At 36.8% G+C, this 14,798-nt stretch overlaps 1 protein-coding gene across 1 annotated transcript in view; it reads left to right on the top strand.

The window, feature by feature from the left end:
- The first annotated feature begins 7,542 nt into the window (after nt 1-7,542).
- Nucleotides 7,543-14,798, top strand: part of LOC129262557 (dmX-like protein 1) — a 77,142-nt gene continuing 69,886 nt past the window's right edge. The window contains exons 1-2 of the mRNA XM_054900683.2: nt 7,543-7,548; nt 9,358-9,483. Coding sequence (XP_054756658.2) covers nt 7,543-7,548; nt 9,358-9,483 — 132 coding nt within the window. The remainder of the gene's footprint in view (nt 7,549-9,357; nt 9,484-14,798) is intronic.

Raw genomic sequence — 14,798 nt, 5'->3', positions numbered from 1 at the left:
CCAGCTTATTTTTTTCTTTCCCGTTTGCTTTTCATAAGATACCATGAACACCGTGCACCACGCACGATAGAGACGGCACGAAGCCGTCAAACAACTGGAAAAAATACAAATTTCTTTGTTTCTTGAACCTTCCTGTAATCCCGTATCCAAAATTCATGCTAAGACATTGAATGCTAGACAAATTCTGAAAGTGATTGTGAGGTTGTGATGCAAGAAATGTGAAAGACACAGATCACAATTTGATAAGATGTACTGGTAGTGGTACCGTATCGAAGTTTGAAATGTACATGTACAAGAAAGGCAGTGCTGTGTGTGTGTACACTGTGACTGTGAGGTGAGTGAGTGTGTAAATTGCCAATATTGGCGGGACCTTTCTTTCTTGCTAACATTTGTAGATGAATTGATCAAGAACAGCAGATTTCTGCATACTGGTAATCTCTTTGAATACTTTGAAATCTTTAACTTAGTTTTTGTTTCTTCGTACATTGTACCTCAAATATGCATGTAAATGTGAGGATTTTTTTTTTTTTTTTTTTTTTTTTTTTTTTTTTTTTTTTTTTTTTTTTTAGTCCAAAGTTGGGGGTGCGGTTTATACACGGGTGCGGTTAATACACCGTTACTTACGGTATTCCCAAGTTACTAATGAAAAATAAATTGCAACTGTATGGAAATGAGTATTTTTTGGTCACAAAAGTGTTAATTTAATGATTTTTAAAGTTTGTGTTGTGTACTGCATCAATTGGCATACATGTACCATAGTCCTACCTGTAGATTCCCCACAGGCAGTGAGCAAGTGGTATCATGATCATCGCAACATCCTTAAAGGTCAAGTCCAACCCAGAAAAATGTTGATTTGAATAAATAGAGAAAAATCAGACACGCATAATGCTGAAAATTTGATCAAAATCGGATGTAAAATAAGAAAGTTATGACATTTTAAAGTTTCGCTTATTTTTCACAAAACAGTTAGATACACAACTCAGTGGTATGCAAATGGCAGAGTCGATGATGTCCATCACTCACTATTTCTTTTGTTTTTTATTGTTTGAATTATACAATATTTCAATTTTTACCAATCTGACATCAAGGACCAACTTTATAACTGAACCATAAAATGTAACAATGGTAATGCCACATGTTCAGGGAGGAATAAAACTTTGTTTAACAGGACAACGAGGAGAAAATTAGAATATTCCATATTTCATATGATAAAATACAAAAGAAATAGTGAGTGAGTGGTGTCATCAGTCCCTTCATTTGCATACCGACCAGGATGTGCATATAAATGTTTTGTGAAATTAAGCGAAACTTTAAAATGTCATAACTTTCTTATTTTACATCCGATTTTGATGAAATTTTCAGTGTTTTGCTTGTTGGATTTTTCTCTTTTTATTCAAATCAACATTTTGTTGGGGTGGACTTGTCCTTTAATTTTTGGTTAACACCTTTTCTTTTCTTCTTTGCTTGTCAAATTTTTCCTCAGAAAAATGAGCCTCCCCCTTTTGGAAAATCCTGGACCCGCCCCTGCTTGTAATTGCTGTGTGTGTCCTGCAAGAGGAAATGAAAATAATTTTTTGGTCCCATAAACAAGGACAACCTGATATCAATACATGATTTATTAATTCAGTTTACTGAGGTTTCCTTTATATTTTCTGGGACAGTCCTAATTTTTGGACCAGCTTCTCAGCTGATGAAGAATACTGTTGCTTCACAATCATTTCATGCTGACTAATCCTCTGCTCCGTGATACTGTGTGAAAAGTCAAGCATGGATTTTAATCCATGTCGATAATTCTTACCAAAAGACCTTCATGTACAGTACCTTTATACATCAAAACTACCAAAATAGGAATACGGAATATGGTGAATTGCAGAAAAATTATGATAAACTTGGATTTGGAACTCTTCACGGATTTTGTCCCAGGAAAATATGCAACGTTGACCCGGTAGAGGAAGCGCTGTTATTTCTGCATTCAAACACCACCACAGAAGTACATGTATAATGGATGTTAGTAGTCATGAGCATTTCTCATGTACTGAACAGGGCATGATCACTGTGGGTTTTTTTTTGTTAGTTCGGATGGAGATTGGCTTCAGGTGTCGTGCTCCGTATTGTGTCTGGTCAGAGTAGTATTGTTCTTCATGTAGATCTATAGATCTAACATTGTACATTGACTTTGACAACCCCCAATTTTCAGATCTTGAATTTTATCTAGATTCTTTGATGTACTCAGAAGTTGCTCAGAAGCAACTCAGCCCTGGTCCAAAGACCTCCCCTAATAAAATATGTACATCTGTACAGTATGTTCACATGAAAAGGGGGAGTGTAGAAAAACTAGAGATAGTGGCCACCTCTATGATCTTTCGCTTGTAATGTGCGCTTTCTATTTTTACACGCTTCTTTGCAGCCTCCTCAGCACCCATGGCATCAGCAGTTTGGATGCAACCGCACTGTCTTTGTTGAGTCTATGCAACACACAACACACGTACATACCAGGGGTTTACAGAACATGTCCCAGATCCAGAATGTTTGTACTTTGTATCATGAATTTGGGTATAAAGTTGAACAAGTTGAACAGAGTATGACCCCCGGGGAAAAGCTTGGGGAAAATACATACCCTAAACACATTTGGCTAGTCTTTAAAAAAATCTTTGGAAAAAAATATACGGTAAATACGCTTGACTCTGCGATTGACCAGTCTTTAAAAAAAACACCCTTTTTCTTGAAAATCTGTGTTTTTGATACCCTTAACGAGAACATGTGCGGCCCGCGTTTGAAACTGAAAAAAAACCACCCCTTTAAACACGTTTTTTGGGTCAGGCATGTGTACAGCAGTATATTTGACTGGCCCCCCGGGACCAAAACTCTGTTTATACATGGTCTGTGATATTAAACAAAACTATTAAATGGGTACTCCAGGCTGCACATAATATGATTTCAACAGATAAAGACAAATCAGACAAACAAAACACTAAAAATTTGATCAAAATCGGACAAGGAATGTATAACGAAGTTCTGGAATGTTAAAGAATTGCATGTTAAGGTGAAACAGTTCTACATGTAGGCATGTCTTCATATCCCCACTTGTTATTTTGTGACCAATATATAAAAAAAATATAATAATAATAATTATTATTTTAAAAAATAATAATAATAAGATAAAAATTAAAATTAAAAAAAATAAATTGAATAAAAATATCAGGCAAGTGCTACTGAGGCTAGTGAACCTTCATACATACTACATGTATGTAGTACATGTAGGTATTTGTACAGTGTGTACATGTATGTTTCCATGTTCATGATAATCTTTACGCATGTCATAGATTTGATATCACTTGTTTATATCACATGATTTCCAATTCTATACAGAATCCTGTCACATCCTGTGCCCTCCTTGTAGTTTAACAACTTGATTTGGTTTTGTTTCTGTTTCTCAATGACTCAGTCCTTTGGCCAAATGAAAATTTATTTTTTTCTTGATCTTTATATATTATACCATATCAGAGGAAAGGTTTGTTTGAGCACTGACCAAACAGATAAATTGGAATAAAATTCCTTGATGAAGATTTGTTGACCTCTATGGCCTTGGGAGTAGGGTCATTCCATGTCAAATCACCCCCCCCCCAAAAAAAAAAAAAAAAAAAAAAAAATGGCCACAAAAATAACACATTTCCTATCCAATGATACCATTTTTACTGATTTTGGTCCATCAGTAATACTAAGCTATGATTGCTTAACACTTGGGCGTGTCATAACGGGAAAACCTTGCATCCGATTGCGCTGAAAATATCATATTGGCATGGGCCATGTCAAACTCCCTATATACCAAAAATGAACAAATTCTGAGACAGTGCTATTTAACTCGTTGGGTGAATTGACGTAGAATGACCCAAAACAGATCATGCATGTACACATAGGAGAAGGCATTAACAAATTCTACTGGTACCAAGAAATTTTGCATACCATCTAAGACTGCACAACATGTATACTGGACTTAACATGTACATGTATTTTAGGCCCTCGTAGAGCTTTTTCAGTGCTCACTTGACCGGACCTATTAGTCTTATTTTCATCTACCTATTGAAAGATTTTGTAAGACAAATTCAATGCAGATATTTTTACTTTTTATGATCAGGAATATTGTTAGTGTTTCATTTCAGGAGGAGGGGGGGGGAGGGAGGTGGCACTTTGCAGTCTTGTAAATCTGATTCTGAATACTGGTACAAAACACCTTTTACATACTGTACACATCACAAAAATTACACAATTTTTTTTCTCACCTGCGTAGCAGAGTGAGACTATAGGCGCCGCTTTTCCGACGGCGGCGGCGGCATCAACACCAAATCTTGACCGAAGGTTAAGTTTTTGAAATGACAGCATAATATAAGTATATGGACCTAGTTCATGAAACTCAGTCATAAGGTTAATCAAGTATTACTGAACATTCTGCCTGAGTTTCAGGTCACATGACTAAGGTCAAACATCATTTAGGGTCAATGAACTTAGACCATGTTGGGGGAATCAACATCAAAATCTTAACCTAAGGTTAAGTTTTTTAAATGTCATCATAACTTAGAAAATATATGGACCTAGTTCATGAAACTTGGACATAATAGTAATCAAGTATCACTGAACATCCTGTGTAAGTTTCACGTCACATGATTAAGGTCAAAGGTCATTTAGGGTCAATGAACTTTGGCCAAATTGAGGGTATTTGTTGAATTACCATCATAACTTTGAAAGTTTATTGGTCTAGTTCATAAAACTTGGATATAAGAGTAATCAAGTATCACTAAACATCCTGTGCGCATTTCAGGTCACATGACCGAGGTCAAAGGTCAATGAACTTTGGCCATAATGGGGTGTTGAATTACCATCATAACTTTGAAAGTTTATAGATCTGATTCATGAAATTTGGACATAAGAATAATCAAGTATCTCTGAACATTTCGTCCGAGTTTCAGGTCACATAACCAAGGTCTAAGGTCATTTAAGGTCAATGAACTTTAGCCATGTTGGGGGTATTTGTTCAATTACCATCATATCTCTGTTTACAAGTGTATTGGTCTAGTTCATTAAACGTTTACATATTAACCAAGTATCACTGAACATCTTGTGCGAGTTTCAGGTCACATGACCACGGTCAAAGGTCAATGGACTTTGGCCATGTTGGGGGTATTTGTTGAATTACCATCATAACTCTGTAAGTATATTGGTCTACTTCATAAAACTTGGACATAAGAGTCATCAAGTATTGATCACTGAACATCTCATGCGAGTTTCAGGTCACATGACCAAAGTCAAAGGTCATTTAAGGTCATTGAACTTTGGTCATTTTAGAGGTAATTATTAGATTGCTGTCATAACTTTCAAAGTTTATAGATATAGTGTATAAAATGTGGATATAGGGGTAATCAAGTATCACTGACAAGTTTTAGGTCACATGATCAAGGTCAAATGTCAATGAACGTAGTATTGTATCATTATATGAATGGTGTTTTTTGTGAATAATTATTTTATAGTTTTCAAAGTCACCACTGCTGCTATATTGAATCGCGTGATGCAGGTGAGACAGCCAGAGGCATTCCACTTGTTTTATATCCCCTCTGAATAAACCTACATTGTACTGTATTCTACTTATTGTAACCCTGTCCCCTCTAATGTGCGTGTTGTGTACTCTAACACGATAACTAACACGATAAAGTGTGAAAACTTGCAGCAAGTTACCTCTATAATACATGTATGCAGGTGGTTTCAACCCGCTTCGATCTCAAGAATCCCCATTGAATTACATGTACGAGAACTTTCTCAGGCTAAAAAATACTCAATAATTATTCCCACATTCACACCATCCAGAAACACACCCTTCGGGAAAGTTCTTGACAAGGCGCGAATTCAATGTCGCACGTTCAGGAGCCACCCACGGCGCCCACGCCCAACTATGCGCTGGAGTAAGAACGTTACCGTAATTTTCTTACACACTGTCAAAATGCCTGCAACCTTGGAAAAATCCTGATGAACATTGAGGTAGTCTGAAACCACCTAACGTGTGTGGGGGGATGATGTACTGTAGGCCTATTGTTTTTCCACTTCCATTTTTTAATCATCCTACAGAGTCAGTATATTTTACTTTAATCCATAAACAGGAAATGAACAGAATGCAATTGATTTCTTGATTTCATTTGAAGGACTTCAAACAGAGACTACAGTTCATGTACATGTAGTAGTTGTATCCGGTTGGAGTATGATGAAATGTAATTGTGCTTAAACTGGACATCTTTTTTCCAAACCATTCATCAAGTATGAGGTGAAGAATGCACCAATAAATGAAAATTGATTGGTTTGTTGTGAAGAGAGATAGGTTCATGGTATGAAGTAGGAATTGTGTAAACAGATCCATGAAGGTACATGTACATACATTGTAAACTGACTTGGTATATTCTGAAAGGAAAACTTTGGTTTTTGTCTCACCTGCATAGCAGAGTGATACTATAGGCGCCGCTTTTCCGACGGCAATGGCGGCGGCGGCGTCAACACCAAATCTTAACCGAAGGTTAAGTTTTTGAAATGACAACATAACTTAGAAACTAAAGTATATGGACCTAGTTCATGAAACTTGGCCATAAGGTTAATCAAGTATTACTAAACATCCTGCCTGAGTTTCATGTCACATGACCAAGGTCAAAGGTCATTTAGGGTCAATGAACTTAGACCATGTTGGGGGAATCAACATCAAAATCTTATTAACCTAAGGTTAAGTTTTTGAAATGTCATCATAACTTAGAAACTAAAGTATATGGACCTAGTTCATGAAACTTGGCCATAAGGTTAATCAAGTATTACTGAACATCCTGCATGAGTTTCACGTCACATGTCCAAGGTCAAAGGTCATTTAGGGTCAATGAACTTTGGCCGAATGGGGGTATCTGTTGAATTACCATCATAACTTTGAAAGTTTATGGATCTGATTCATGAAACTTAGACATAATAATAATCAAGTATCACTAAACATCCTGTGCAAGTTTCAGGTCACATGACCAAGGTCAAAGGTCATTTAGGGTCAATGAACTTTGGCCAAATTGGGGGTATTTGTTGAATTACCATCATAACTTTGAAAGTATATTGGTCTACATGTAGTTCATAAAACTTGGACATAAGAGTAATCAAGTATCACTGAACATCCTGTGCACATTTCAGGTCACATGACCAAGGTAAAAGGTCAATGAACTTTGGCCATAATGGGGGGTATCTGTTGAATTACCATCATAACTTTGAAAGTTTATGGATCTGACTCATGAAACTTGGACATAAGAGTAATCAAGTATCACTGAACATCCTGTGCGAGTTTTAGGTCACGTGTTCAAGGTCAAAGGTCATGTAAGGTCAATGAACTTTGGCCATGTTGGGGGTATTTGCTGAATTACCATCATATCTCTAAGTTTATTGGTCTAGTTCATAAAACGTGGACATAAGAGTAACCAAGTATCACTGCGAGTTATAGTAGTTTTCAAAGTCAGCACTGCTGCTATATTGAATCGCATGATGCAGGTGAGACCGCCAGAGGCATTCCACTTGTTAGATAGTTAGATCCAAACAGGGGAGCAGCAACTTGCATCGTCTTTTGATCTGATGTGGCCAAGGCTTGAACTCCCGACCTCCTAGTTGTGAGGCGGACGCTCTACCAACTGAGCCAACACATGGCTGCCAGCAACATATTCCCTGAGGGAGAGCTTTTCTTCACGGGAGAATTTTGGTTTATATAAATCAAATTAAACTTTGCAGCAATGGTTTATGGTATACCATGTGGTGAGACCTACATGTACATGTACAATTTAGAAAGACTAAGAAAAGTGGATAGAGAGAAGGAAATGGAGATGCAAGAAGTGGAACTTGATTGAAAGTTAGATTGTTATTTTCTGAAATGGGTGTAGTGACTGTACATGTAGTCCTTATAAAAACGAATTTAAACTATAAAAGGTGAGAGGTTTGAGTATTGGGAGAGATGAGAGAAGACTGACATGAGTTGGCAATGGGAGTTGCAGAGTCGAGTCTCTAAGTCTCTAGTGAGACAAATCCCCAGATAGATGTGTATGATTCCCATTTTTCAGTGACAGAGCTTCCTGGGAGAGAGCTTTTCCAAGGTGCAAGTCTCCCCATAGATGTGTGTGTTTCCATGAATAACACCTTCCCAATGATACCCCACCCCATTTTTTGGTGAAGTTGTACCTTGTAGTGATGGGCAGTTCCACGGTTACGGAGTGACATTCAGAAACAAGTTTTTAGCATTCAAACAAAGATATAACCCATATTTAAATAGTTATCTGCAAAGAAATGGTACCTGAAAGTAGTTGCTGAAACACATTTGTTATTTTGATCCACTGAATTAATGAGATATGAATATTCATAATCATGGTTACGGAGTGACGTAAATATGGACATGCATTATTTGAGGAGAAAACATTGCTCAAACTCTGTGAACCTTAAATTTTTTTCATTAAATACAACTTAAAACATAAACCCATACCCGGTTACGGAGTGACATCTGAAATATTCACACACAGACAACATAAAATGAACTTATATTTCAAAATTTTCTTTTGATATGATGTAAAATGATGACCTTTAGATTATCCAAAAGAAAATTTTACAAAACAAGCAATAGTTTTCTGTTAAATTGAAATTAAGTAAAAAACAATATATGTAGTCCCATGTATATTATTTTTTGTATGGTTTGGATTCCCCTATAAGGTGATGCATAAGAAAAACAAATTGTGGCTAATTCTTTTCCCCTTTTGTATAATTTATGAAATCCCATATGAGTTTTAATAGAAAAATTTTATCCAGATTTGAAATAGAGCCAATATAAAATTTTGGAAAATGTCCACTTTTGCTTGGAATTGCCCTGATACAAAAATCAAATTGCCTGAAATGCATTCATGCTTGTTCAGTACATGTACACAGTTGATGATAAGAACAATCATGTCATTTTTCAAAACAAATCAGTTTTGGATTGTCTTTAATAATGAAAATGCATTTCCTGCGACCTTTGACCAGTTTTGGACCCGTAGTGTTTCATAAAGACACCAAATATCAGCCAATTAAATTTGCAATTTCAGTGGTTTTTATTGTGATTCTCTATTTTTATGAGAACAAAATTTATGAATCAGGTAACCTGAATAAACTACATGTATTTAATAGTGATCAATACTCAAATGTACCTTGCTTTTAATACTCTCTAATTTTTTTTTGAAAGGGATTGTCACATATCGCTCTTATATGTCTTATCTTATCAGTAATTTTTGTGTGTGAATTATTGCTTTGATTTTACATGTATATGAACTCTTTCTTTTAATACAGGCTTATGCCTCGGGATGTGATATAGTAATCTTGGCTTGTGATTTCCAGCGGACTCAGATCATCCCGGGTGAGAAACATGGCAACATCCAAGTAGGTTGTATTGACTGCTCATCAGAAAATGGAAAGGTAAGAAGATGCTCTAATATTAAATGGAGACAAGTATTATGAATATTAAAATCAAGTACATCTTACGGCCTAGAATGCTAAAATATACCTGAGTGAACCATTAAATCCTTGTATGGAAAAGATTAGCTGTGAAATTTGTTTTTTTTTTAAATATAATTCAAGGTTTAATGCAGACAGATACCTGTAAAGACTGGAACAGGTTCTTATCCGCTGCCTTGGCAGTAGGCCTACATTGTACAGTTAGAATTTCCTTTCATGAGAAGTCCCCCATGAAATACATCCTTCTCTTCTTGTTTTTTCTCTTTTCTCTTTTCTCCCAATTCATAAAATCCTGAATCAGTGGCTGACTGTATTGGAACACATATTCTCTATTGATGCTGTATTATTTAAATCCAAGATTTAAGAGAAATGACGTACAATGTCACATGTTGGAAAGCAATGAGTTGAAAACCAGAAATGCTATTACTGTACATACTTGTAGGTCTATAAATTACAAACATATTTTCATGTGAGATGTTACCTGCGAGAAACAAGTGTTCCCTTTGTAAAGTCTATGGGATTAGGAAGTAGAGAATTCTGCATTTAACACTTAAAGGGGAATACAGCCTTGGCCATAAAATGTTGTGTTGGGAAGGAGGAAAATAAACTAAACAGAATGGTGAAAGTTTGAAAGAAATCGGAAAATCAATAAGAAAGTTATAGCTGCTTTAAAATTGAGATCACTAATACTATGTAGATTTCAAATTGGCAACTGGGTAAGTAAATTATGACAAGGGGCAAGGACAACTTTCCCATAGGCCATGTACTTTATTATCAGGAATTTGTGGTTTTCTAGTACCCATTCCCCTGGGGAAGTAATCTAAATATAACCCAGGTAGTATATTGTTTTATGAAAGAAAAATATAATTTGAAATAAAACTTTTGTGAAAAATGACATTTTAGCCAAAATATGTATTGGAGTACATGAAAGAGTTGTCCTTGCCTTACATCACTATGACATCCCATATGCGGCCAATTTGAAGTCTCCATGAGCCTGTTCAGACCGGCAGAGATAGCGCGATCTAGCGCGCGCTAGATCGCGCTATCTCTGCGGTGTGGAAGGTACAACGTCGTTTCGGTCCGCCCAACAGCGAGCCACGGCGAGCCAAAACGGCGTGCCACTGGAGCACCTCTTGGGGGTGGTCCACGAGAGATAGCGCGATCTAGCGCGCGCTAGATCGCGCTATCTCTGCCGGTGTGAACCCGAGCTACGATAGCACGCCGGAAGTCATCGTTCTACACGCGGGATCATGTCCACAAACACAGTTAAAATACAAGAGTCTAGAATCTAGATTAATCAAATTAGAAATACATGCACAATGTATACAACGCCATGAAATAAACGTAGGCCGGCTAGCATAATAGGCACGGCGATATCGAGCTCTCAACTAACTAGTACGGGTTCGTAATAGCGCGCGAAATCTTTGACCGCTCTGACCTCATGACGTCACGCGTCATGGCAACAGGACCTCTCAAAAAAGGGGGTGCTACGATAGACCGCGCTATCTCACTGCGGTGTGAATCTGGCGAATGCCAATGGGCGGACCGTGGATCGCGCTACGATAGCGCGATCCACGGTTTGCCCACGGTCCCCCCTTGCGGTGTGAACAGCCTCCATGAGTATAGTGATTACCAATATTTACAACTCTTGAAAATTCATAACTTTCTTGTTGTTTGTCCAATATTGTTCAAACTTTCACCTATCAACTTCTCTGATTTTCCTTTTCCCGTATAAAAACAAGTTTTTATTTGGGTTGGATTCCCCTTTAATAAACAGTAATCAACCAAATACATGTAGGCCTGTTGATGTATTGTACCACGATGTACTTTTCGTCATACTGAGTGCTTTACAAAATGCATTCTTGTCTGGTACAAGAAAGATGCATTAATCATTTATGTGATTACGTAGTGCTGTTTATGATGATACTCTTTCAGACTGTAATATGGAGACTAAAAATAAACCAAATCACCAGGTAAAGCTTCTCATTAAAACCGATGATTGTCTTCAATGAATATCAATGATCCTTGAAGGGCAGGTCTACACTATTATACATACTTTGTATTAAATGTTGAATATCACTCAGGGGATTTGTTTACATCAAACTCTTCAAGAGATGTCCAATAAAGAGATAATGGTTGGGATTGGATAAAGATAAAGTAAGAATTTAGAACTACCATACCATACAGTGTATGTCAAAATTTGTCAGAAATGAAGTTGTGCATGCATGCTGTATGTAAACATGTACATTATACATGTACATGTATGAAAGATAATCATGAAATAACTACATACATGTACATGTACATGTACATGTACATACATTGTACATGTACACATAAATGATTTCTAAAAAATCATAGTATGATGCCATGCACAATTTTAAATCTTTATGATAGTACATGTACATGTACAGTATGTCCACATCAGCAGCAGATAATATGAGCCTTCATAGTAAATGTTTTTAAACCAGAAGGAACGGTGCATGTACATTACATTACATGTACATGTGATTAAATTAAAATCTATACAGGATAGTATCTCATTCTACAGTACATGGTGAAATTGCAAAGAAAAGTACATAGGTTTTTTTTCTGAAGAGGTGTCCTCCAGACACTGTGGTTACAAATAGAAGATGCGCTTGGTAATTTGAGGAACATGAACAATGTTTGCAGACATTTAATGCCTGCCTTTTCATGGACACATTTGTTATTTGATTGTGGAAAGAGGGAATATTGAGAGATAGGCCTCTTCATAATAGAAGAAAGGAGAGAGGGAGTGAAAACCTCCAGAAAGAGAGCACTAGGGGGGGAGGGGCATTGACAAAGAATATAGTTCTAACAAAAACAATACATGTACATGTACATTTTAATTTTTGAGAAAATAAGAATAAGAAGAAAAAAGGAGGAGGAAGGAGGAGCAGGAGTAGAAGAAAACGAAAGAAAGGAAGACAGAAAAAAGGGAGTGAGAAGAAGAAGAAGGGGGGAAAGAAAAACAACAAGAAGATTTAAAATAAAACAGAAGGTGAGAGAAAGGAGCAAAAGAAGAAGAGGACTAAGAAGAAAAAAATCAAAAAGAGGAAGAGAGAGAGGGGGAGAATACGATACATGTACCTGTACGTCTAAAGAAGAAATCGCAAGAAGATAGAGACATCTACATATAGAGAAAGAAAGAGAGAAACAGATTTGAATGATATTCTTGAGGTTACCGGTAATATTATTCTACACTCTGTCTCCACCGTGGTATAATTGCATGGAATGAGCTCCATGTCCAATTTAATATCACCCACTGAGGATCCAGTATGATGAACCACATAGTTCTCCCATTTTACTCGAGGAGCTACAAATAGTCTTCTTGCTTGATAACCGCTCAGGATGACTAAAACAAAATAAACTGCTTAATTTTTTGATTGATTTATTGGGATTGTTTTACCTGATTGGTATTAAGAAAGCATGAATGCTTGTAAGTAAGCAACCAGAGGACCGACGGCTTAAGGTCCGCTCCGAAGGACCTGGTATTGAGGATTAATGCCTTACTAAAGGGCACTAGCGCACCAACTGGGAATTGAACCTGGGTCACCGGAATACGAATCCCCCGCTCTACCGACTGAGCTATCGCGCCTCCTAATGCAGAAAGTGGGACTCATCAAATATGAGTGTACACATTCTTCCAAGACTTGCATTTTATAGCTTTTTTATAAATACAGTACTTTCAGTTTTTGCATGATACGGCACTCTTTAGTAGTGTAGCCAGCCCAAATATATATGATCACATTTTTTCTTCAAAATTTCTGTTTTACAACCTTGGGGATCCTAGAGTTTTATGTACATGTACATGAATGTGTGTACCTTGACTGTACTGTTGGACATAATTGTTTTTTTAATGAAATTTTTGGCATTGTGCTCTGTGAATTTTCCTCTATGTACATGTATGAAGAATTTAATATTTTCAGCCCGTAGCATCCCTTGAATAGAGGAAAAGAGAAAACCCACTGCATGCCAAGACTGTACTTGAGACACACAGGTGGCTCCAAGTGGAAAATATGTTGTAGGGTTTGTGCTCACATGCATGCATGTACAGGTACCAACATACTTGTGAATGTGCATTTCCCCCCTTGTAAAGTAGGTTTTACAATTCGGAATGTACAGTAGGTTTCACATTTCGGAATACTCTTGATCAATGAATGAGTGAACGAATGAATGAATGAACGGAGATAGTGCCCCCACTTTGTGCCGATAGAGTGTAGGTCGTGGCATATACATGTATGGCTGTCTACATGTATGTACTCTTCAATAGCGTGGCTACTATGTGTACATGTATGGAATTTCACATTGGGGTCTTGGCTATAAATCTGTGTACATGTACATACAATGTACATGCAGTCTTTTTTTTTTTGGGGGGGGGGGTAATATGCATCTGCTGGTACACTTTTACATCTGTAATACATTTTTCTACACATGAACAATAAAATAATGGAATGAATAAAAAATGTAATGGAATACTGAAGAAAATGTTTAAATCAGAATAAGGGGGTGTTTACCAGTAGGCCAACACATGTGCATGTACATGTAGGTGATACATGTTTTATAACTACAGGTGTACATGTACATGTACACTGTAGGGCCAACATTATACATTGTAGATATAATTATGTTCTTTTGATGTACATGTACACTATAGCCCCCCCCCCCCCCCCATGCTACATGTACACAAGTACTGCAGTACAGACATAAATCGGTTTTGTTGCATCTGGTACATGTAGATCATGTGTAATCAAAGACATACTGGGTAAAAAAAAAGCTGTTAAATATCATGTCAGTTTCTACATTGTATTTCCACTATATGACTTCAAGAATGTTCTGTATTTTGATCGCACACTTCAGAAATTAAATGGAAGTACTGTACATTAATAATACATATGTAGGAAATATCGCGATAGCTTCTGGGGATAACAAAAAAAAATTTGCCAGGTTATTTTTGCTTTAATATACAATCAAAGTGTCAATTTGAGGTTCCAGGACATTCGCACCGGCAACAATTGCTCCGCTGCAGATTCCACACATTAATGAAATTACGAATCAAACCTGGATTTAACACTATACCTTATCCTTACCCTACACTATAAAAACCCTATAGCAACCCTAACCCTTACCCTATATCTACATGTAGACGAAATAACGTTCGGAGCGATTGTCGCCAGAGCAAATGTCATGTCTCCCAATTTGATTTGATTTTATTTTATAAAGTGTGGGTATCGCACATGTACAGTACATGTATG

The sequence above is a fragment of the Lytechinus pictus genome, chromosome 5 (genome assembly GCF_037042905.1).
Source record: "Lytechinus pictus isolate F3 Inbred chromosome 5, Lp3.0, whole genome shotgun sequence".
Taxonomy (NCBI): Eukaryota; Metazoa; Echinodermata; class Echinoidea; order Temnopleuroida; family Toxopneustidae; genus Lytechinus; species Lytechinus pictus.
The sequence above is the reverse complement of the archived record's forward strand: the minus strand, read 5'-3'. Positions and strand labels throughout refer to the sequence as shown.